Here is a 24,807-nt window from a genome sequence, read left to right as displayed (position 1 = left end):
ACTTACAACACGCTTGTTAAAGTGCAGGCAGTATTGGTGCTGGCCCACACATCACTTGTCACCCGTCCACACGAACAGGACAGAAATTGAGAGTGAGCTTCAGAAACTATTACAGAAAACTAACATTGCTAGAGCACCCAAACATGTGCTAAGTGGATGTGTCTCCTTGAGTTGAACATAAAGAGCATGGATGCTGTCAAATTCCTTTGGGGAACTACATGTGGTGGGGACTGTGTGAGGGACAGACCACACATCAGCTATGGGCCATGGGTCTATGTTTCAGTCTATGAAGGACTGAAAATATCAAAAGAAAACAAAAGGTCTTTATCACAATAGTTGAGAAATCTTATGAGACCTGCTGATGCTGACAGGATTAATAAGAGAAAGATCTACAGGAAAACATCATGTTGTAACTTTAAATATATATATATATATATTTATATATATATAATTTTTAAAGAATTTAAAGAAGACCTACATAAATGGAGAGATATAAATAAAACAAACTTGGCTTGCAAAATTGGGAAGATACGGTGCCATTTAAGCTGGAAACCACCACAAAACCAACATACATTTTTAAAAGAAGGGAGACAGTATTTAGTAGTTCTTTTCCAGCTATATCAAAGTTGAGTGAGCAACCTCTTAGACATCCAGCTGGAGCTATCAAGTGGGCAGCTGGTCCACAAGCCTGGAGCTCTGAGTGAAGGACAGGCTGCAGAGGCACGATGTCCTCAGCATAGGTGTGGTGTTGAAGACCTGGTGCTGGGTGAAAGTGAAGACAGAGAAAAGAAAGGGGGCCCAGGACTGATCCTGGGCATATTCATAAATGTGGAGGTTAGAGCTAGGAACAAGAGGAGCCTGCAGAGGAGGCTGTGGAGAAGCAGCTAGAATAAGATCCTGGGAAGGAGGTATCACCAATGGCAACAGAAGGAAGGATTTGAAGGAGGGAGCACTCAGCTTGGTTAGATGCTGCTGAGACATCACATAAAATGTACACAAAACACCAACCAATGAATGGATAAACAAAGTGTGCTATTCCATGCAATGGACTAGTGGTCAGCCATAAAAAGGAATGAAGTACTGATGCATGCTACAGTGAAGGTGAACTAAGTGCTAAGTGAAAAAAGCCAGACACAAACAGACTGCACATTTTATGATTCCATTTATATAAAAAATCCAGAATAGGTAAATCCATAGAGATGGAATGCAGATGGGTGGTTTTCAGGAGCTGGGCAGGGGGAATGGAGAGTAACTGCTTAATGGATAGGAGGTTTTCCCTTGGGTGATAATAGTTAAGAATCATATAAAGGTGATGGTTGTGCCATATTGAAATGTACTAAATGAAACAATTGTTTTAAATGGTTAATTTTATGTTACATGAATTTTATCCCAATTAAGGAAATACGTATACACACAGGGAGTTGTGACCAGGGGAAGTGCATATATGGAGGTCGTTGATACCCTTGCAGAGTAGTTGCAGGGAAGAAGCAAGCACCAAGGCACAAGAGCAGTGGATTGAGAAAGAGCAGGTGGTGGAAAAGTAGGGCAGCAACTATGCCACAACTCTTTCAAGAAGTTCTACGAGGATAGACATCAAGGGGATGGGTTGAGACAGGGACGAGTAAGCAGTGTGCAGGGCAGAGACAGCCTTCCTGCCTGGGACGGGATATGCTAGGCTTTGTGTTTCTGGAACCGAATGATGCAGTAGAGGTAGAGATTATGAGGTAAAGAAACAAGATAGCTGCAAGGGTGACAGCCACTGAGATGGTGACAGAGCCAGGATCCAGTGCACTCAGGGAGAGTCTGGTGTTTAATGTGAGCAGCGGTGATCCTTCCATTAGGGACAGCACGGAAACCAAGTGTGTGGTCGCTGACCCAGGTAGGCTGGCAGTTTGGGCATGGGAAAGACGAGAGAATATTTATGTAGTTGTTTCTATTGTCTCAGTGAGACTGTTAGGTAAAGTCCTCAGCTGAGAATGAGAGTGAGGGATAAGGCACGAGGTGTGAAATGGCCATTTTGGATGGCAAATAAACATACTGGGAAAGTGTAGTAGCAATACTGGGCTGTGCCCAAAGGGCATTTTGAACTGTGATTATCAGCTAGATGAGACCTCTTAGCATAATTGGATACTATTCTCCAGAAATGTTCTACTGTTCATATACAGGTGTGGGGTAGGTATCTTCCCAGGCTTGGCCATTTGAACTTTGTTATACAAAGGGAGAGGGGAGCAGAAAGTCACAACTGTGTGCAACATAATGGTTATGATCATGGACTATGAGGTTTCACTGGGAGAAAGTGCACTAAGGACATTATGACGACATAAGGGGGTGAGTGATATTATCATGGTGTTAGGGTCTCTGCAGGTGGCCACGAAGTGCAACAATAGCTGTGATGGTTTGGCTGAAGGGCACAAGGAGGATGTTAGAGTTGTATAAGCATTGAACTCAGTCTCAGGGATCAGGTAGCCATTGGTGCTGTTGCGGTCAAGGGTATGATCATGGCAATGGGCAGCTGAGGTAGGGTAGAGGAAAAGGCCATTGCACATAAGGCAGTCCACAACCAGAGAGCCCAACAGCACCAGAGTCCAGGAGGCCAACAGGAGGAGGCAGCGGAAGGAAGAGAGCAGGATGCTTGTTGAAGACTTTGAAAAATGAGGGGATCAGCAGGGCGTGTTAAATGCTAGCAAGAGGAAGACTTGGATTTCTGGGGGTGCTGAGATGATAAGTGATGCCAGGCATGCTGGGATCTGTACTGATAATATCCTGACAAAAGGTTGGAAACCCAGTGAAAGCTGGCTGACTGGGGCCTTCAGGCTGCTGGTCTCTCTCCTGCGCTTGGACTTGTAAGGTCTGTGTTTGAGTCCAAACTCTACCACCTAGATTTCCAAGCTTGTGAGAGTCTGCAAAAACCTACTTAGGGAGATGAATGGAGAGCGGTGTTTTGAGAAGTACCTGGTTCACAAGAATCTTTTAAGATAATGAGTATGTAAGCATTCCACAAGCTCTACAATGCTGTAGAAATGGTAAAATTAAAAATCTTTGTCTTGGGGCTGGCATTGTGGCCCAGCAGATAAAGCTGTCACCTGCAAAGCCAGCATCCCATATGGGCTCTAGTTGATGCACTGGCTGTTTCACTTCAGATCCAACTCCCTAATAATGGCCTAAGGGAAATCAGAGGAAGATGACCCAAGTATTTGGGTCCCTGCCACCTGTATGGGAAACCCAGATGAAGCTCTTGGCTCTGGCCTGGTCCAGCTTGAGCCATTGCAGTCATCTAGGGAGTGAACCAGAGGACGGAAGATTTCTCTCTGTCTCTCCCTCTCTCTCTCTCTCTGTAACTCTTTCAAATAGATAAACAAAATTTTTATGGATTGATAGATCTGTTCTTTTTTAAAAAAAAAAAGATTTATTTATTTATTTATTTGAAAGTCAGGGTTAGAGAAAGAGAGAGAGAGAGTGAGCGAGCGAACTTCCATTTGCTGGTGCTGGACCAGGACAAAGCCAGGAGCCAGGAGCTTCAACTGGGTCTCCCACTGTGGGTATTAAGGGCCGGAGTACTTAGGCCATCTTCTGCTGCTTTTCTCAAGCCATTAGCAGGGAGATGGATAGGAAGTAGATCAGTCAGGACTCGAACCAGAGCCCATTGCACCACAATGCCAGCTCCAATAAATAAACCTTTTTTAAAAATATGTTTATGTCTTGTATTATTATTACTAGCCTCTAAAGCAGAGCAGGAAAAATTACTTATTCTTTTTGTCTGTCACAATACCTGACCCCAGAGGTTGTAATGCATGAACAGTACTAAACAATACGAGCATATAAAATGAATGCAAAAGTCTCTAATTGGTGCCTTCAATATTATTGTCAACATTTCAATCATTTCTATTCAGAATTGATGCTTTAAAATTCTGCGGCAAAAAGACTACTTTTCACGAAATCTATTGAAATGAATAAAGGAAGTCATAAAAATATTTATACATTTGATCTAACCATCTGATTATCATGTTTTATCTTATAATCAAACACAAAATATATACAAAAAAGCATAGAAATTATAAGTGTATGTATCAACTTCCACAGAGTGAACACACTCACTTAATTAGTGCCACTTCTAGAAATTTGATGACAGAAAATTTTTCCCTAAAGAGTTATGTGCCTAAAAGTCTTCACACAATGCTACAGTGGCAAAGGGTGGCAAAAGCTAAATGGTTAGTGGAGGAATGATTTTGGTGCACGCTGGTACATAAATTTGCTGGAACATTATGGAACCATTAAAAATGACTATTTGATGAACTGTCAAAAAAACCACACCAACTTTAATGCCTTTGAGTCAAGCAAGTAGAAAATATATGAAACTCAGCTTAGTATTAGATGATATGGGCCAAAGACAGTAAAAACAATTGGAGTGAGGGGAAAGTGAGTCCTAAGGATAGTTTATGACCATTCTGTGGTAGAGGAAAATAGACAGAGATGAAATAAACATGCAATGGTGATAGAACAATGCAAACATTACACCTACATATGGACGAGCATGGATGCAAATATGGTGAGATGAACGTTGGCTTTGGTGGGAACTTGACCAAATTAAAGTCTCCATTTCTTCATCTGTAAAATCGGGATTTTAAAAGAATGCCTCCCTCAAGAAGCCACTGGAAAGGCGAGATGAGATTGTAAGGGTGAAGCGAGTGCAAAGGTATCTACAAGCGGTCAAGAAAACAATTTTTCTCCCCCTGGCTTGCCTCCATATCCTCATTATTATTTTTTTAAATATTTAGTTATTTATTTGAAAACCAGTTACAAAGAAAGAGGGAGAGAGACATCTTCCACCTGCTGGTCCAGTCCCCAAATCACTGCAACAACTAGATCAGGCCAAAATCAGGAGCCTGGAACTCCATCTGGGTCTCCCACATGGATGCAGGGGCCCAAGCACTTGGGCCATCTTCTGCAGCTTTCCCATGTACATTAGCAGCAGGGAGCTGGACAGGAAATAAAGCAGCTGGGGTTTGAACCAGCACCCATGTGGGATACTGGCACCGCAGGTGGTGGCTTAACCCACTGAGCAAACCCACTGGCCCCCTCCTCATTATTATTATTTTGCTATTGGCTGTTTGTTGATTTTTTTTAAGATTTATTTTATTTATTTGAAAGACAGAGTTACAGAGAGAGGTAGAGACAGAGAGAGAGAGAGATCTTTCATCCGCTGGTTCACTTCTCATATGGCCACAATGATGGCCGCAACGACCAGAGCTGTGCCAATCCGAAGCCAGGAGCTTCTTCCGGTCTCCCACGTGGGTGCAGGGGCATCTTCTACTGCTATCCCAGGCCATAGCAGAGCGCTGGATTAGAAGAGGAGCAGCCGGGACTAGAACTGGCACCCATATGGGATGCTGACACTTCAAGCCAAGGCTTTAACCCGCTGCGCCACAGCACCAGCCCCTGTTTGTTGATTTTGTATCCCACCATCCTCTTCCCTTATCTCCCCAGTGCAGCTGCTCCAACTGATATTTTTCCAACATGCTTTACACTTAGAGCCCAGATTCCATTGCCCCTCTCTTTATGAGGGTCTGTGCTCCAGTGACACTGCCTCAGAATGATGTCTTTGCCCCTCCCCCTGTGTTTTTTCCACTGCACTTAGCACTACCTGATATCATATGTGAATATATTTATAGACATATGTGTACACACATGTGTTGGTGTATATACACAGATGAAGGCAGGAATTCACCTAACTTGTTTACTTGCTATGTTCACAGTTCCTACAGGAAAACTTGGAACACAATAGACATTCAAGCTTTATTTGTTGAAGATTATGAATATTTAGGATGAGACACTGTGCTTTACGTTCCCCCCCTAAATCCCAAAGAAATGATATTATTTGTGTAATAAGTGACTTAAAACATATTTTCCTGAGGCCAGTATTGTGGCATAGCAACTAAAACTGCCACCTGTGATGCCGACATCCCATAGGGGTGCCAGTTTGAGACCCGGATGCTCCACTTCTGATCCAGCTCCTTCCCTAATGCACCTGGGAAAGCAGTAGAGGATGGCCCAAGTGCTTGGGCCCCTGTACCTACGTGGAAGACCCATAAGCTCCTGGCTCCTGGCTTTGGCCTGGCCCAGCTCCAGCTGTTACAGCCATCTGGGGAGTGAACCAAAGGATGGAAGACCTCTCCATGTCTCTCCCTCTCTCTGTGTAACTCTGACTTTCAAGTAAACAAATAATTATTTAAAAAAAACAACTGTGTTTACTTACAGGTGATCTCTTTGTACAACTCCTTACGATCTTTCTTTTCTGGCAGATTGGCTGTACAGAAGCTGGGAGCAGAAGTCTTTGAGGAAGTCTACACTTACCTCAAGAGAGCAAGGCATCAGAACACCAGCGAAGCAGAGATCCAGGAACATCTAGAAAAAGTGGTGCCTCAGGCCAGTGACTGCTTTGAGGTTGACCAGCTCCTGTACTTTGAGGAACAATTACTAATTGCCACAGGGAGAGAGTCTGCATTCTAGAGCCATCTCTAAGGAACTTTCAAAAACAACCAGCAGTTGAAGTAGACAAATTTCTATGAAAATCCAGGAAACAATTCCACCAAACTTTACAGGAAATGGGTACAGCTTTACTTTTAATTCTCCATCCATGTAATGACTCCTGTAGAGTAGTAAACAGGGCTGCTTCTACTCAGAGTCCTGGGTCATTTAGTCTACACTCTAAGATAAGCTTATAGATCTGGTTTCTGAAAAGCACCTCTTCTACGTGTGCCCTCGGGGTTCCTGCGAGATTGAACCACCCTGGGACCATTTCCAGCTGGATGGAGGACAGAGCTTAGGGCCTGTCCACTCTGGATCTCTGTGAACCAGGGTTGGCTTGCTTGTGAAGGCTTCTGGGCACTGGCCTCCACCCACAGTGCTGTGCTGCCTGGGAGTCAGACACATCTGTCTGTGCTGCCCTTTTTTTACCTACTTTTGCTTATCTTTGACTAATCAGCAAGGTAATAAATATGAGGACCTGTATTAAAAGTCCAAAAGGATGGGGGCCGGTGTTGTGGCACAGCAGGTAAAGCCACTGTCTGCGGTGTCGGCATCCCATATGGGTGCCGGTTCAAGTCCGGCTGCTCCATTTCCGATCTGTAGCTCTCTGCTATGGCCTGGGAAAGTAGTAGAAGATAGCGCAAGTCCTTGGGCCTTTGCACCCACATGGGAGATCCAGAAGAAACTCCTGGTTCCTGACTTCGGATCGGCCCAGCTCCAGCTGCTTGCGGCCATTTGGGGAGTGAACCAGTGGACGGAAGACCCCTCTCTCTCTTTCTCTGCATCTGCTTCTCTGTGACTCTGCTTTTCAAATAAGTAAATAAAATTAAATTAAATTAAATAAAAATCCTTGATGGGATTGAATTGGAATTCCCTGGCACATTTCTAACTCTATCATTAGGGGTAAGTCCAATTGAGCATGCACCAATGCCATCTCACTAGTTAAAGTGATCAGTTGCAGTTCATAATTGATCATAATGATAGGATTAAGTGTCAAAGAGATCACATAAACAAGACTAGTGTCTGCTAATACTAACTGATAGAATTAAAAAGGAGAGAATGATCCAACATGGGAAGCAGGATACACAGCAGACTTACAGAATGGCAGATATCCTAGATAGCACTCTGGCCTCAGAATCAGCCCTTAAGGCATTCAGATATGGTTAAAAAGCCCATGAAAGTATTTTCGGCATGGAAAGCCAAGACACTGTGGCAAAAACAACAACAACAACAACAACAACAACAACAAAACACAACAAACACGACCTAAGTGAAAGATCTTTGTGACCGGAAAGAACAGGCCATCAAAGAAGGAGGTACCTTTCTCTGAAGGGAGGAGACAACTTCCACTTTGACTATATGGCCTCGTCTAAATAAGATCTGAGTTGGCAAACTTAAGAGGCTTCCATAGCCTTGGAACTCATGACAAGAGCCTTGGGTAACTACTGATATCATAAATAAGAGTGTCAATTGTTAAATCAACAACAGGAGTCACTGTGCACTTACTCCCCTTGTAGGATCTCTGTCCTAAATGTGTTGTACTATATGAATTAACAGTATAACTAGTACTCAAACAGTACTTTATACTTTGTGTTTCTTTGTGGGTGCAAACTGTTGAAATCTTTACTTAGTATATACTAAATTGATCATCTGTATATAAAGATAATTGAAAATGAATCTTGATGAAGAATGGAATGGGAGAGGGAGTAGGAGATGGGATGGTTGTGGGTGGGAGGGAGGTTATGGGGGGAAAAGCTGCTATAATCCAAAAGTTGTACTTTGGAAATTTATATTTTAAATAAAAGTTAGAAAATAAATAATAAGTAAATAAAATAAAATTCCAAAAGGTGATTCCCACCTGTGATTTATACCCCCAGACTCATCCACAAGAGCATTGAAAACTTATTCACTAATAAAAATATTTTCCATGGTTACAAAATAAATAACCCATTTAATATTTCCCCTTATGTGAAAATATCTTGTGGAATGTGATGCATCCATCTAATGATGTGTATATAGAGCAGCCAATATTTGGTTTATTATGTGCTGGTGCTGTGCTTAGTACCTAAAGGGCCTTACTTCATTGAATCTTTTCACCAGCTCTAGAGAGAGACAGAGGCATAGACAAGTACGGAGAGATTATCCCTCAGCTGAAGATGTTGGGGTTAGGTAACCTGCTTAGAGACATGATTGTGAGAAGCAAAAGCAATCTGTGATTTCAACCCAAGTCTGATTCCAGTGCCCATAATCTTAATCACCATGTGTGTAGGTTTTGAATGAAGGGGCTCTATCAGACTTGCCTTAGGAGCTTTTGAAACATCTATATGTTTAAATATTCTGTTAAAGAAAAAAAATTATTCTGACTTTTTTTAAAACCATAGGGAAGAATTACTCTATTCAGGATTTTTTTTTTGTAATAGCAGCAAGTATTTTTATTTATTTATTTATTTTATTTTTTGACAGGCAGAGTTAGTGAGAGAGAGAGAGAGAGAGACAGAGAGAAAGGTCTTCCTTCCGTTGCTTCACCACCCAAATTGCCGCTACGGTACCTGCGCCGATCTGAAGCCAGGAGCCAGGTGCGTCCTCCTGGTCTCCCATGCAGATGCAGGGCCCAAGGACTTGGGCCATCCTCCACTGCCTTCCTGGGCCACAGCAGAGCGCTGGACTGGAAGAGGAGCAACTGGGACAGAACCCGGAGGATTAGCCTAGTGAGCTGTGGCACAGGCCTCAGGATTATTTTGATAGCTGTCAAAAGTATTGTAATGGGGAAAGACATGGGCTCAATTCAAAATAGAGCAAAGACAGCTGGGGACGTATAGCCAGGGAGCAGGACAGGGAGGTTCATGAGTGGAATAGTACAAAGAGGAGACCTCAGGGTAGGGGGACTCTTGCTAAATAGCTGACTTAACAGAGCAGTCAGATATTGAGGATGGGGCCTAAGCAATTTGATCAGACACTGAGGGCAATCAGACATCAAGAGTGTGGTAGTCTCACTAAAATGACTTTGCAGTATTCTTGCTAAAACTGGATTCATCATGCCAAAGATGAGGCCCAATGAGGAGGCCTAGCTGAAAAGAGTGTTCAGAGGAGCTGGGGTAACGTCTGGTCCAGCAGAGTCTTTGTCAATATTGAGCCTCCGTCCATTCCTTTTCCTGGAAAGTTGATGGGCCAAAGCACATCTTTTGTTACCTGGTGAATTGGATACACAGAAGCACTGCCATTCACTCTTCCACCTCCTGCTACTGACCTGGGAAACCTCGTGCTGTGACCCCTACAGGATTTCTTTTCTTTTCTTTTCTTTTCTTTTCTTTTTTTCTTTTCTTTATTTTTGAAGATTTATTTATTTGAAAGGCAGAGTTATATATAGAGAGGGACACACACACAGACACACACACACACACACACACACACACACACAGGTCTTCCATCCACTAGTTCACTCCCCAGATCCTCAACTGCCAGGGTTGGGACAGGCCAAAGCCAGGGGCTTTATCTGGAGCTTCACTGGGCACATGGGTGCCCAAGGACTTGGGCCATCTTCTACTGCTTTCCCGGACACATTAACAGGCATCTGGATTGGAACTGAAGCAGCTGGGACTTGAACCAGCATCCACATGGAATGCCAATGTCGCAAGCAGCCATTTAACCCACTAGACCACTATGCCAGCCCCAGTGTCCTTTCACCTGGAAGGCTTATTAGAACATGGATTGCTGGAATCCACCTGCAGCCTTTCTGATGCACCAGATCTGGAGATGGAGCTTGAAAATCTGCATTTCCAGCAAGTTCTCAGGGTGCCAATGCTGCTGGCGTGAAGGCCATGTACAGAGCCACTGTCCAAGACCTGTCTTTCTGTTCTTTTTATTTGGAGCAGTAGATTTGTGTGCTCTTAGTTGAGGCTTACTTCATCTCACTTCTATTGACAATGTGTGAGGACTGTGAAGAAGAAAGGGCCCAAAGACTTCAGATGCCTCCCAGTGAATTCTCTAAAAAAGGTAGTGCGTGGGGTGGGAGTTTGGGAGGCAGTGAGCTCTTTTTTTTTAATTTAAGATTTTACTCATTTATTTGAGAGGTAGAGTTACAGGCAGAGAGAGGGAAAGACAGAGAGAGAGGTCTTCCATCTGCTGGTTCACTCCTCAAATGGCCGCAATGGCCAGAGTTGGGCCGATCCAAAGCGAGGAGCCAGGAGCTTCTTCTGGGTTCCCTGTGTGGGTGCAGGGGCCCAAGCACTTGGGCCATCCTCTACTGCTTTCCAAGGCCATCAGCAGAGAGCTGGATTGGAAGAGGAGCAGCTGGGTCACAAATCAGTGCCTATATGGGATGCCAGTGCTGCAGGTGGGGGCTTAACCTACTAAGCCACAGCTCTGGCCCCAGTGAGCTCATTTTAAGGACAAGAGGACATGACCACTGTGTTCTAAGTCTCACTATCTTGTGGCTTCACTTCTACATCTATGAAGCAACTTTTGGGGTTTAGAAAATTATACTCCCAAGCATGGCACTTCGGCAAGCTGAGTACTTCAAACTAAAGAAGATTTTAAGGCCTTAGAACCAAGGTCTCTCTGACCTCCTCCTGTCCTCCTGTTTATTATCCCCTCTTTATCCCGACAGGGGGAGGACTTTCTTGTAAGTTCCCCTGTCTGTCTATAGAGTCTTCCTAAAGGAACTCAATGGTCTTGAATACCCTCCCTAGGAATCTCATCAATGAGGAGGGGGCATTAACATAGGAAAGGAGGAGACACCAGTCCAGACAGACTGTCACAGACTAGCACTTGTTCCTCTGATGGCTCCTCTCAGAGTTTTAGTGCCTGAAGAACTTTGCCCAACATGACAAACTTTGATCATCATACATTTCTTCCCTTTACCCTCCTGTAACTTTTCGCCACCTACCCCTAGACTCTCCAAGCTCCTGTTCCTTTCTGTAGCTTAACATGCTATATAAACTCCAGTCATCTGGTCCTTTTCCAACTCTCATATTTTGTGTGTGTGGGGGGGGTCCCTGTGCATATGCAAATACGTTAATTAATATTCTTTCTCTTGTTTATGTGTCTACCATCAGTTGCTTTCATAGACTCAATTATCAAACCAAGTTTTTTCTCACTCCACAACCAAAGGACCACAAGATACCTAAATGACCTCAACTCCTGCAGGGTTCAAGAACTGTGGACATCACTCTCTATGTTCTCGCAACTCCCTTACCACTGGAAGGGTGATGGGACAGCTCAGATCTTCACTCTGCCTCCTCCCGAAGCTAGTGAAGTCCATTCTCATCCCCCTTCCCTGCATGCAGAGGAAAAGTCCCAGCTAGAAGACTGGGAAACAGGAGCATGCCAGTGCTTTCACAGCCCCTGTGTCTGGGTCAGGAAAAGCAAGCCTCAAATACTGGTTCCCAGATGTAAGAGGTGAAATTTTTCAGAATTCTGAGCTTGAGCATATTTCCTAAGTCAAATGCCAAGACCCATGGCTGTTACCATGGCTGAATATTGAAAATCAAGTTTGCCCTAGGAAATCCCTCAGGCTGGTCAACTTTTCTTCACCATTACAAAACTCTGGAGAGAAGCTATTTATGAAGAAGGTTCATTTTTTGGCTCATGGTTTTGGAGGTTCACAGTCCAAGATTGGGTGGCTCCATTATTTTGGCCGTCTAATGAGGTCAGAGCACACATGGAGGATGGATTACATGATGATCCAGGGGACAGAAAGACAGGCTGAAACCGACTCATGCTTTCTAACAAACCCTTTCACAAGCACTACCTTCTGCAGGTGAGCCCCGAGTGACCAAAGCCCTCCTACGAGACTCACCTCCTGGACAACACAACTGGATTACGCTTCCACTCTCTTAGTACCATCACCTTAGGACTTGGGGTTTAAGCATCTGTCTGAGTGCAGGAGCTGTATCCTGTCAAAATCAGCATTGATGAGGTATGGGGCCTGTGACCACCCCACTGGGTGTGGGCATGGACATTTCCATCACACCAACAAGGAAAAGACCTCACCCCAGGAAGAGCTTCCCAGAGCCCCATGCCCTTTTGGACCAACACTATTACAAATGGGACTGGAAGACAGGACCCCAGGAACACTCACTGTATCACTAGAATACAAAATTGCTTGTGTGAGTTCCTGGGTCTAAAGGGGAAATAGCTAGATTTTTCCACTATTTTCCACAGGCAGATTAATGTACTCAAGAAACAGTGCTCTACAGTGTAGGTGTTACTAAGAAGACCGGTGCAGACTGACATCTTACCCTGTGGGACTGTGTGCTGTATACCACATCAGACTTTCAGAGTTAAGAAGAAATATTATGTTGGATCCATAGCTCCATACCTCTTGAGAGAAGCTCACGCAAATGTATCTTATTCCCTGGGGTGAATGTGGGGAATGAGATTTAGCATGACTTCAAAAAAATTCTTTATTATTACTGTTGAGAAAATACATCCTCCTTCAGCTAAAGTCTGTCTTAATTTGGGGCCATTTCAATGTAATATTAATAACTATACAATTAATAAATGATTTATTAGCATATTAGAGAATTTATTAATTAATAACTAATATTATATATTAATATTAATAACTAATGAACTGCAAATAGTGAAAGAAACTGGCTGAGGAGTTAAAAAAAATTGGACAGGGTCACAAGTGTAAGGGAACGACAGACCTTGCTGCTTTGTGAAAAATATCTATATTTCACAAATGCCAATTGACCTTTCTGCTCTCTATTTATGCAGAGGAAATGCCATCAGCTATTTCGGGTGATGCGGAGATAAAGCACACAAAGGGGAGTGATGGAAGTGAATTATTCAATGTCTTCGGGGTTGAGGCAGCAGCAAAAGCTCTAGGTCTATTATAAAAGCGTCCAGCCGTCACAGTGGGCTCGGGATAAAGGAGGCAGACAGATTAAGCAGCCGCTCAAGCTGGGAAACACTCGGTTCCTCCTTCAAGATGATGTGAGAACTAACTGTGGAGCCTGAGAAGTGAGTGGAGTGAGGCCACCGGGTGACGGGTGTGTGGAGGCGGAGGGAGAAGAGCAGGTGTGGACACAGAGTAAAGGATATTTTAGAATGCTTCTGCCTCAACCTGCTGTAAGACATTGAACTTGATACTGGATGACTTGGATTCTAGACTCCTGCTGTATTTGTCAACTTTTCATTACTTAATTTAAAATATCCAAGAGGAGCTTCTTGGGAAGACAATGGCTATTTTTGCTCAACAGTTTGGAAGTTCATAGTTCAAGGTCAGGCAGCCTCAACAGTCTGGCTTGCTAGAGGCTGGCAAAGGCAGAGCAAGCCTGGGGAAATGGCCACACGGGGAGCCAGGAAGCAGGGAGAAAGGTTAGACAGAACTGGGCTTTAATAACCAACCCTCTCAAGATGTTCACCTTCTGAGGGCACGCCCCCAATGACCTGACGACCTCCCTCCCACCAGGCCTGCTGCAAGTCTTCACACCTAATCCACCAAACATCAACACAAAACCTCAGAGTTAAACACCTGTGTGGATTTAGGGAGGGAAGTCCTGTTCAAGTCATACTACCTGCCTATGTCTGCAGAACTAGTAAAATTCTCTGATTAAGAGCAGGTGTTCTGGTTCAACAGGTTAAGCTGCAACTTGGGGTGAGCACATCCCATATCAGATGGGATCAAGTTCTGCTTCTGCTTCTGGTCCAGCTTCCTGCTAATGTGCCTCAGAAGCAGCAGATGATGGCCCAAGTACGTTGGTTCCTGCCACTCTCATGGGAGACCTGGACGGAGTTCCAGGCTCCTGGTTTCAGCCCGGCCCACCCTGGCTCTTGTAGACATTTGAGGAGTGAACCAGTGAATGGAAGATTCTCTCTCTTTCTCTCTCTTTCAAATAAATTAAGTAATTAAAAATAATGTAAGCTGAATCTCATGACATTGCCAATGTGCAGAAATGCTTTAAATGCTACAAATTCTCTCCATTCTGGAGGAGAAATCACTCACTGTGTTGCCAGGCTACCTGGCCTTCCATTGGAGATTGTTTAGTTTTCTAATATTCTGCTTTCTTCATACAAATGCACCCTGAGCAAAAAACACATTGAGCCATTCTCATCTAGCACTTGACTAGAAATTAGCTGAGAGCCGGCTAAAGGATGAGAGAGCCGAGAAGAAAGCAGTTCTGAAAAAGCAAATGAGTGAGACCAGCTTTGCCTCTACAGAAAAGCTCTGCTCCTTTGACATTTCATTAACCTGCTTGTGTAACTCCAAGGTCATCACCAGAATGCTTACATGCTCAGTTCTTCCTTGACTTTGTAAGAAGCTCCAAAATTTGGTTCAAAAAATGTATCTCATGGGGTCAGCGCTATGGCAGTGCCGGCATCCCATATGGGCACCGGTTCAAGTCCTAGCTGCTCTACTTCCAATCCAGCTCCCTGTTAATGTGATGGGAATGCAGCAGATGGCCCAAGTGCTCAGGCCGCAGCACCCACAAGGGAGACCCAGATGAAGCGCCAGTTTCCTGACTTTGGCTTGGCCCGGACTGTTGCAGCCATTTGAAGAGTGAACCAGCAGACGAAAGCTCTCTCTCTCCTTCTCTCTCTGTAACTCTACCTTCCAAATAAATGAATGAAATCCTTTAAGAAATGTCCATGATAAGGGCCAGTGCTGTGGAGCAGTAAGCTAAGCCCCTGTCTGTGGTGTCAGCATCCCATATGAGCGCTGATTCCATACCCCCACTGCTCCTCTTCCAATCCAGCTCTCTGATTATGTCCTGGGAAAGCAATGGAGGATGGCCCAATTCCTTGAGCCCCCTGCCACTCGGGTGGGAGACCCAGAAGTAGCTTTGGCTCCTGGCTAGGGCCTGGCCCAGCCCCGGTCCTTTGGCCACTTTGGGAGTGAAACAGCTGATGGAAGACCTTTCTGTCTGTCTCTCCCTCTGTCTGTAACTCTATCTCTCAAATAAATAAAGAATAAAAACAAAAACAAAAACAGTAGATCACAAAATAACATATTCATAAATATTTATGAGGAATAACACAGTAATTACATTTATACTGTGCAACGATTTGAATGTCCTCACCAAAAGTCAGCTTGAAATTTATTCCCCACTGTGAGGTATTAAGAGGTGGGACCAGGTGCAACCTTTCCAGAGAGGATTATCCACACATGGCTGAATGGATTACTGGGCTAAGGGGTTGTATCAAGAAGCAACTGTCATGAAAGCCAGTCTGGTTCTGTCCTGGATGTGCCATGCAATGTCCTGCGCCACCTCAACACTCTGCTGAGTCCTCCCCCAGCACGATGTCCCCGCCAGATGCAGCCTCTGGTGCTTGGACCTCCCGGCATGCAGAACCCTAAGCTGAACAGACCTTTATTCTTTACAATTAATGTAATCTATGGTATTTAGTTATGCAACAGAAAATGGAGTAAGACTTGCAGAATAAAACTCAAGTCCAACAGGAATGTTTGCAAAGTGGATTTGTAGATTTCATTTGGGAGGCAAAACAGCTAAAACATGTTTGTCCTTCCAATGTGTCGTGGCGTCTCCCTGTTTGATAGAATTTCCCATCTCAGTTCACCCTTCCCTATACCCCAGCTATTGGAGAAGGTAGCAGAGCCACTCCAGGTGAGCTGCAAATGTTTATTGCTGTACACGATTCAGGTTGGTGGTTCTGATACAGTATAATTATGGCAATAAGCTAACCAATGATCTTCCTCATCCCAACAGCACTCTCTCCATCCTCCTCTAACACTTATCAGATTCTCATGCTTCATTCTTTTTTGCATTGCTATTTACAAATCTAAGGGATGTTTATTTTCAAGGAAATGACTCTGTGGCTTCTTTTTTTTATTTTAAATATTTATTTTATTTATTTGAAAGACAGAGTTAGAGAGGTAGAGCCAGAGAGAGAGTGGTCTTCCATTCTGCTGGTTCACTCCCCAAATGACTGCAACGGCCAGAGCTGAGCTGAGCTGAAGCCGGGAGCCAGGAGCTTCCCCTGGGTCTCCCACATGGGTGCATGGGCCCAAGGACTTGGGCCATCTCCTACTTCTTTCCCAAGCCATAGCAGAGACCTCGATCAGAAAAGGAGCAGCTGGGACTCAAACTGGCACCCATCTGGGATGTTGGCACTGCAGGCTGGGGCTTTAACCTGCTCTGCCAAAGAGCCGGCCCCCTCTGTGGCTTCTTAAAAGAACATGTGTGCCCTTTTTCAAAATGGCCTGGGTAATCCATGACCTCTAACTTTCCTGGCTTCCTGAATGTATCAAGCCAATGCTGAGTGGGAGCATGGAGACCTGGCACATCTCTTCTGTGCATGTAATATAAACCTTTCAGTATTTCACTTCACCATATGTGGAGTTCCCATCCAGTAAATTTAGGCACACAATTTTGAGTGATAAGAATTCACCAGAGCCAGTACTGAGACATAGAAGGCTAAGCCTCTGCCTCCAGTGTCAGCATCCCATATGGGCACCAGTTCGAGTCATGGTTGCTCCACTTCTGATCCAGTTCCCTGCTAACATGCCAGGAGAGCAACAGAAGATGGCCCAAGGGCTTGGGTCCCTGTACCCATGTGGAAAACCTGGAAGAAACTCATGGCTCCTGGCTTTGGCCTAGCCCAGCCCTGGCCATTGCAGCCATTTGGGGAATAAACCAGCAGATGGGAGATCTCTCTCTCTCCTCCTCCTCCTCCTCCTCCTCCTCTCTTTCCTGCTTCTAGCTCTCCTTATCTGTAACTCTGCCTTTCAAAGAAATGAATAAATCTTAAAACCAAAAAGAATTCACTAGGCAAATGAAGGAAAAGATCTTACAGGAATAAAGAACACAAGAATGAAAGACATAGTCTTGTGGGTTTGGGGAATTTCAAGTCTTTTGGTCCCAGGAGTAGATAAAACAAGAGAGAGATTACATCAGGTTTAGAGAGGAAGGGTTGTTAGCCAGCCCCCGAGACGGCCCTCAATAATTCTCATCCCTGGTAGGAGAACCCCACCTTGGCACAAGAGTGGCCACTGCAGAGGTAATGTGGTGTGACTTGTGAGAACAGGTCACAAAAGGACCAATTCCATCTTGTTTTCTCTTGGTCTTTTGCTAACAGCCAATATCAACTTGCTGGCCAAGTCAGTGTGCATCTAAGCCCCCATACAAGAGCTTTGAATGCAGACACTAGATACTATCAGGCCCCAGTCTCCTAGCCACTCTCCCTGAGCTTAACTCACTGAATCAGGGGAGTGGTACAGGAGGCCCTACAAGATTCCAATCTCTGGCTCATGAGAGCCTTTGCTTCTCCAACAGATACCGTGTCGGTGGCCAGTGTGGTCATAAGGGGTTTTGCTTAAGGGACTCTCAGGTCTGGACCCAGGCTGACTGAAGCCCACTTGGCCATCAGACCAACCAGGTGACACTGTGCAAACAGCTCATGCAAAGTATCTTGTTAATGCTTCAGGACTGGGCTGCCGACTTCCCGCTCACTAGTGCACACTGCCCTGGTCTTCATCTTACAGCCTGGTCAGACTAGGTCTAATCTCGCCACCTGTGGACCTCAAGGTGAAACAGAGAAAGGATGTGTGCGACTCAGCACCTGATTCCAGAGCCTTGCAGCACTTTCCCCATCTCACCCCACTAGCTCTCCCTTCTCTGTAGCCTCTCTAAAACCCCAAAATGTGGGAGCTCATACATACAGTACAAAAACAAAATGTAATATATATGTGTGCAATTGGCATCTTGAGATTTATTATTTATAGCCTTTGTCTAAACTCCTGCAGAATGGTGGTCTTTCTACTTTCTACTTGTTGAACTTTTTTATTTAGTGGAAGAATAAACCTGTGGCTATAAATTGAAAGTATGTTATCACAAAAATTAAAAGGAAAAAATGCATGAAATATGTTCTCCTTATGTAAATAAACAAAGAAAAAAAGATTAATAAATAAAACACATACACACAAACCCAGAGCACCCTCAACTGGCAGGGCAGTGATTCTTGAGACCCAGAATTCTGCTGCACCTTCATCTGCAGATAAAGCTTCTTCCTTTGCCCCCAAACGTTGTCCTTGTTATTCTGATGTGGCATCAGGGACAAGGACTGAGTTTTCAGTAACAGGTGAGCTATGGAAAGCAAATTCTCCAGCCTGCAGCTTCCTTTGACTGCAGTCTGGGCTGACTAAAATTTCATGAGAAACTTTGAGTCAGACTCACCCAGCTAACCCATTCCTTATTCCTGAGTTACAGACCCTGTGAAACAATGTCTAATTATTGTTCAGTAATTGAACAAAAGCTGAGTTACAGAGTTCCTTGCTGTGTCCTGTAGTCACGGGCGTCCCGAAGAGGGAGCGCTGGGTATGACTTTTGCAGTGTCCTGGCACTGTGTACAGGGCAGGTTTAGAGAGGGAGGTGTAGTCCAGGTGAGAAAGATGAAGGCCTTACGTGCATCTGAGGAATGCAAGGCTGAGGACAGGATGGAGGTGGGGGAGGTTAAGGAGCTGTTTGTGAGAAATCCTGGGCTCTCTCACATGGCTGCCTGGGCAGGAGATGGGTGACTTCAGAGAGCTGGGATGCAGCATGTTGGCTTTGGGGTGCTTGTAGGGTAATAAGCTGAAGAGCCCAGGCATGCATCTGGAGGTGTCTGAGGAATTCTGCCCTTATAATAAAGGTACCTACCTAATGGATCCAGACACACACACACACACACACACACACAGCAGTGGATATTATTGTACTATACCAGAAAACAAAAACAAAAACAAAAAAATGCAGGCCTGTATTCCAGATTATCTCATCCCCTTTAAGGCTGATGGATGTGATTTCAGGTATGTGAATGCTAAAAAAAGAAAAGAAATAAGAAAATCATAATAAACATAATGGAGCCATATCACAAAGTGGATGGGGAACTAACCAAAACCTTTTTTTTTTTTAAAGATTTATTTATTTAATCGAAAGTCAGAGTTACACAGAGAGAGAGGAGAAGCAGAGAGAGAGAGAGGTCTTTCATTCGATGGTTCAATCCCCAGTTGGCCGCAATGGCCAGAACTGCCTGGAGCCAGGAGCCAGGAGCCAGGAGCCAGGAGCCAGGAGCCAGGAGCTTCTTCCAGGTCTCCTACACGGGTGCAGGGGCCCAAGGACTTGGGCCATCTTCTACTGCTTTCCCAGGCCATAGCAGAGAGGTGGATCAGAAGTAGACCAGCAGGGTCTCGAACTGGCGCCCATATGGAGTGCCGGAGCTTCATGCCAGGGCGTTAATTCACTGCGCCACAGCGCCGGCCCCCAAAATCTTGAATTTATCTTACACAACACCAGTGATTTCTTGAGACTCCCACATAAAACTGGTCAAAACCAGTCAGAACCATGAAACAGCAAATGGCCGATCTGCCACTGGTCCCTGGGTGAACATGCAACTTTTTGGGCCCAAACCCCCTGCCACTTGGGGTGCCATGGCCACCATTTTTTAATGGTGTGATGTACAAAGAGGCTTCCACTGAGCTGCCCCTGCTCAGAACAGAAATTACTCCTTTCTTCCTTGACCAGTTTACCGTCTGTACTCATCTCCACCCCTTACTCCCTTCCCAGTAAATGTCTTTGGCATAAGCAGTACAGGAGGTTGGATTGGAGCACTGTCCTGCCTCCTTCCTCGGCAGCCTCCTAACAATGTCTCCTCCAGAGACAGTGGCTTCCTTGTGTCCTTGGACAAACAGACTCATCGAGATCCTGTCACCACTGCACCCAGCCCTTTCAGGAAGTCCTGCTGTGTAAGCTCCCAGCTGAGGATACCATCTGATACTCTTCAAAACCAGTGGTTCTCATCCTGCACCTTGCATTCAAAGCACAGGAGAAATCTTGGGAAATAAGATCACCCGACAGATGGCAGGTGTCAGCTGTAGCCTTCTTCCTGCCTCTGACCTGAGCCTGGACCACAGCTCTCTCTTCCTGCCACACTTAAGGGATCCTGCCTGTGAAAGGGTTCTGGGAAATGCAAAGCTTCATTCAAATGTAAATTGCAACCTTTAGCTTCAGAAACAGCAAAACATCTTTTTTGTTTTTTATGTTTTACTATAGAAAACATCTAACCATATTAAAGAAAAGGGAATAATATAATATTGTAACATTATATATGTGATATATAATAATAAACTTTAAATTCTCCTTCAAAAATTATCAACTCATGCCCAATTTTATTTTATTTATATGTTCAGTCTCTATTCCTTGAGTTATTTTTATCATGTCATTCATAAATATTTCAGTGTGTATATCTAAAAAATAAAGAATCCTTTAAAAAGAAACCACAATACTATTACCACACCTCAAATAACTACCAGTGGCTTCTATATATCAAGTATCTGATCAGTATTCTCATAATCCCACTAGGTGAATTTTTCTTTTAAGTTTGTTCAAATTAGAATGCAACTAAAGGCCGATTCCTTGGATTTTGATGCGTTTCCAGGGTCTCTTTTGATGTATGGATTCTGCCTTCAGGTCTTTTTTTCTCCTTGTAATCAATTTATTGAAAACACCAGGTAATTTGTCTTGTAAACTCTCCTTCAATCCAAGTTTTGCTGATTGCATCCTCCTGATTTGTTAGAACTTTATTTTCTAGATATTTTACATTTACAGAAATACTGTGACGCCTATAGAGCTCCTGTCCACGTCACCCAGTTGTTCCTATTGATTGGCATCCTGCATTACTCTGGTACGTTTCTTACAATAATGAGCCAGTCGGGATACATTAGTATTAAGTCATGTCCTGACTTTATTCAGAATCCCTTAGCTGTTACCAGATGCCCCATTTCTGCTCCAGGAGACCCCCCTGCTCCCTTCCTGCTGTCTGATAACATTTGTATCCATAAAGTGCTTTGTTTCAGACCTTCAGGAGAAAACTCAGGGAGAAGTTTCTTAACATTTGCATCCAAAAAGCCCTTTGTTCTAAGAGGAACAGGTGGGGAAGCAAGACCCATCTCCTAAAACACACACACACACACACACACACACACACACCCCGCCTCAACTGGACTGCCCGCTCAGCCCTCTGCCTCTCTGCTGAGTCGCCCGCCTGGTCTGGCCAGGTGTAATCTCTCCACCCAACCATGTAACCTCGCTTCTTCCCTCCCCACCCCTCCCCAGTCCGAGCGACTGGGCACTCTCTCTCAGGTCCTGTCTGGAGAGGTGCCCATCCGTTCTTGCGGATGTCCCTTCCCTAATAAGCTTTGCTACTTTTACCTCTTACTACTCTCTGTCTCACGCCTGAATTCTTTCTTGCGGAAGACAAGAACCCTGCAATTTCTCCAGTAACACTTCTATATGTAATCATCTGTGATGTGTCCAACTCCAATGCATACCACACGGATTACTCTAGTCTCTCCCTGTTTTTTTTTGTTTTTTGTTTTTTGTTTTTTTGACAGGCAAAGTGGACAGTGAGAGAGAGAGACAGAGAGAAAGGTCTTCCTTTGCTGTTGGTTCACCCTCCAATGGCCGCCACGGCCAGCACACCGCACTGATCCAAAGGCAGGAGCCAGGTGCTTCTCCTGGTCTCCCATGGGATGCAGGGCCCAAGCACTTGGGCCATCCTCCACTGCACTCCCGGGTCACAGAAGAGAGCTGGCCTGGAAGAGGGGCAACCAGGACAAAATCCGACTCCCCGACCGGGACTAGAACCTGGTGGACTAGAACCTGGTGTGCCAGCACCGCTAGGTGGAGGATTAGCCTATTGAGCCTGGTGGCGCTGGCCTCTCCCTGTTGTTTTACAAAGGTGTTCCTTTGTATTCCTTATAAGTTGGTAGTTAAATTGAGATTCAAATTCCATTTGCTGGCAAAAACGTTTCATAAGAGGTAATGTGTTCTTCTATCATGAGGTACAAAAATAATTGCTTGTATTTTTGTGACACAATAACAATTTTTGGAGATCCTTATCTAGGATATAGTAATCATTTAAGGCTTTAGAAAAGTTTAATTTGGATTGATTCCTTCTTTCTTTTTCCGGATTACTTATAAGAGAAATACTCCCCACTTGACTACTAGTCAGCCCTGAAGTAGAGGCCATGTGAAAAGGAGAAGATAAATGCTTAATTCTTTTCCTCATTTTTAAATGATAACTTGGTTTCTGGCATGCTCCACAACAACCACTGAATCACTTTTGTCCTTGAAGACCCTTGTGAGCTTAGAGCTGCCCTTACGTCGCATGGCTCAGCCTCTTGACGTCTCGGCCGCCTTTCTCAGCACCGTGGGCTGAAGGTTGGGGACTGGGGAAGTAGGGCAGAAGGAAAGAGTAATTTGAAAAGAAGGGAAGCTCGGGGTCAGAGTAGGAGGCCAGCCTTGAGGGCTGCCTTACACACGCATCCTGAAAGAGCTCCGGGCTCAGTCGTGAATGCCTGGGTGGATGGCGCTTTGGTTTTATAGATTTTCATGTTGCCTTAAAAATAGCTGAATCCATCTTTAAAACCTCCTCACGCAACCATGAAGGAAAAACAGAAGAGTTACTGCCCTGGAAAAGGCATATTTGGGGCCAGTGCTGTGGCGTAGCAGGTAAAGGCGCCACCACCTGCAGTATGGGTGCCGGTTCCAGTCCCAGCTGCTCCACTTACGATTCAGCTCTCTGCTATGGCCTGGGAAAGCAGTACAAGATGGCCCAAGTCCTTGGGCCCCTGCTGCATGGGAGACCTGGAAGAAGAACCTGGCTCCTGGCTTCTGATCAGCACAGCTCTGGCCGTTGTGGCCAACTGGGGAGTGAACCAGCAGATGGAAGACCTCTCTGCCTCTCCTTCTCTTTCTGTGTAACTCTTTCAAATAAATAAATATTGAAAGAAAAGAAAAGGCATGTTTTACCCTACATCCTTAAAGCTCACCAACTTAGGAGAGAATACATGCTAAATTTGGAATGCTAGGGGAAGAGGGGAAGACATTGGTTCTCAACCCTGGCTGTGTACTGGTCACTGGAGACAGGTTTGGAAAATCACCTAGGCACTGCACCACCAACAGATATTACTATTCAGTTGGCCTAGATGGAGCTCTGGATTAGACAGCCATTACAAAATTTTACAAGGGTACCTCAGATAGTTTGTGGGAAAATGTAGCTCATACGTAAGCTTATTTCTTGCAAGAAATTTTGAAAATCAGTTTTTTCACAATGCGCGTTTTCCATGAACTCTTTGAAGACCCACTGTATAAATGTTTTGCAAAGTGATGCTAATGATTTACCAAGACTATTTTCAAGTCCCCAGGAACCCCAGCAGGCTGACAGCTCTATCACTTACACAGCCTCATCACCTTGATCAAATGCCTGTTCGCAGGTGCCATCCCTGACCTACCACTCAGAAGACCAAGCTGGGAAACATGACAACAGGAAAGCCTCATCCTTGGCTGAGTGTGGCTGAGCTCCAAGCCTGGGGACCCCACCCTCCACTACAACAGTGGATCCACTTACCTCCAGCACGGCACCGTTCTGGGCGCTTTACGTCTCTCAACACCCGTAGAAGGTTGGTGGTGTCCCCATTTAACACACCAGCAGCCTGGGACTGGGATCTGACTGTTCAGTGACTTGGGAAGGTCATGGCCTGTGTCTGGCTGGGTTCTGGGCTCGTTCCTATCACTGCCTCTTGAAAGCTGACTTCATTCCCAGGCCCTGTCAAGGGGCTGCCTCTGCTTTCCACTGTGCGATAAACACTGACTCTTGGTGTGGGAGAAATCTTCAGCGTGGGGCAGGCCGGATCTGGAGCCGGGGATCCCAAATCCCGACCCTCAGGGGCACCTCGCCCTGTGGTAGGCTGGGCGTCTTCTTCCACACTCCGCTCACTGCACGAAGGTCTGAGGGGGCCGCTTCTCCCTCTGCCCCTCCTCACTCTCCACCCAGAGCTGCTTCCTGCCCCTCCCGTCCTGTGACTGCTCCAGGTGTCACTTCCTGTGGCCCAGACCAGTCCCCCACACCGCGCCACTGCCCGCGCCCCAACTCCTGACCACATTTAGATTGCTTACCCGCCCCCCCCATCCCAAAAATGACAGTGACTTCCACTAAGGCCAGAAACTCTGACTTCACCCTAGCCCAATTCCTCCACCTCCAGCTTCTGCCAGTTATGGAGTTGTGTCAACGAAACCGAATTTGAACGCCATCCCTGTTTCTTCAGCTAACAGGACTCAGCTGACAGAATCTCACAACCCTACCACTCTCCTGAGTTCCACGGAATTCTGTGAGCTCCAGACTGTTACGTCATCCTGCAGTCACCAGTCCAGTTCAAGCTTTCAGCCCTGTCACACCTCCAGCCAGCACCCTACCAGAGGAAGTTTTCTCCCCTCCGCTTAAGCCAGGCTGAAAACTCCGAACTGATTGGCTAGAGCCCACGTCCCTCACCAGCACCTC

General features: G+C 45.2%; 1 protein-coding gene across 14 annotated transcripts in view; it reads left to right on the top strand.

Annotated features, from left to right (window-relative positions):
- NEK11 (NIMA related kinase 11) overlaps positions 1-7,744 on the top strand; it is a 334,291-nt gene extending 326,547 nt beyond the window's left edge. For all 14 annotated transcript variants that reach the window (XM_051818472.2, XM_051818466.2, XM_051818468.2 and 11 more), the window contains one exon: positions 6,300-7,744. In XM_051818472.2, the coding sequence (XP_051674432.1) occupies positions 6,300-6,507 (208 nt within the window). In that variant the 3' untranslated portion in view covers positions 6,508-7,744. The remainder of the gene's footprint in view (positions 1-6,299) is intronic.
- Positions 7,745-24,807: the final 17,063 nt, after the last annotated feature.

Source organism: Oryctolagus cuniculus, chromosome 4, assembly GCF_964237555.1.
Source record: "Oryctolagus cuniculus chromosome 4, mOryCun1.1, whole genome shotgun sequence".
Lineage (NCBI taxonomy): Eukaryota > Metazoa > Chordata > Mammalia > Lagomorpha > Leporidae > Oryctolagus > Oryctolagus cuniculus.
This window is presented reverse-complemented; position numbering and strand designations above follow the sequence as displayed.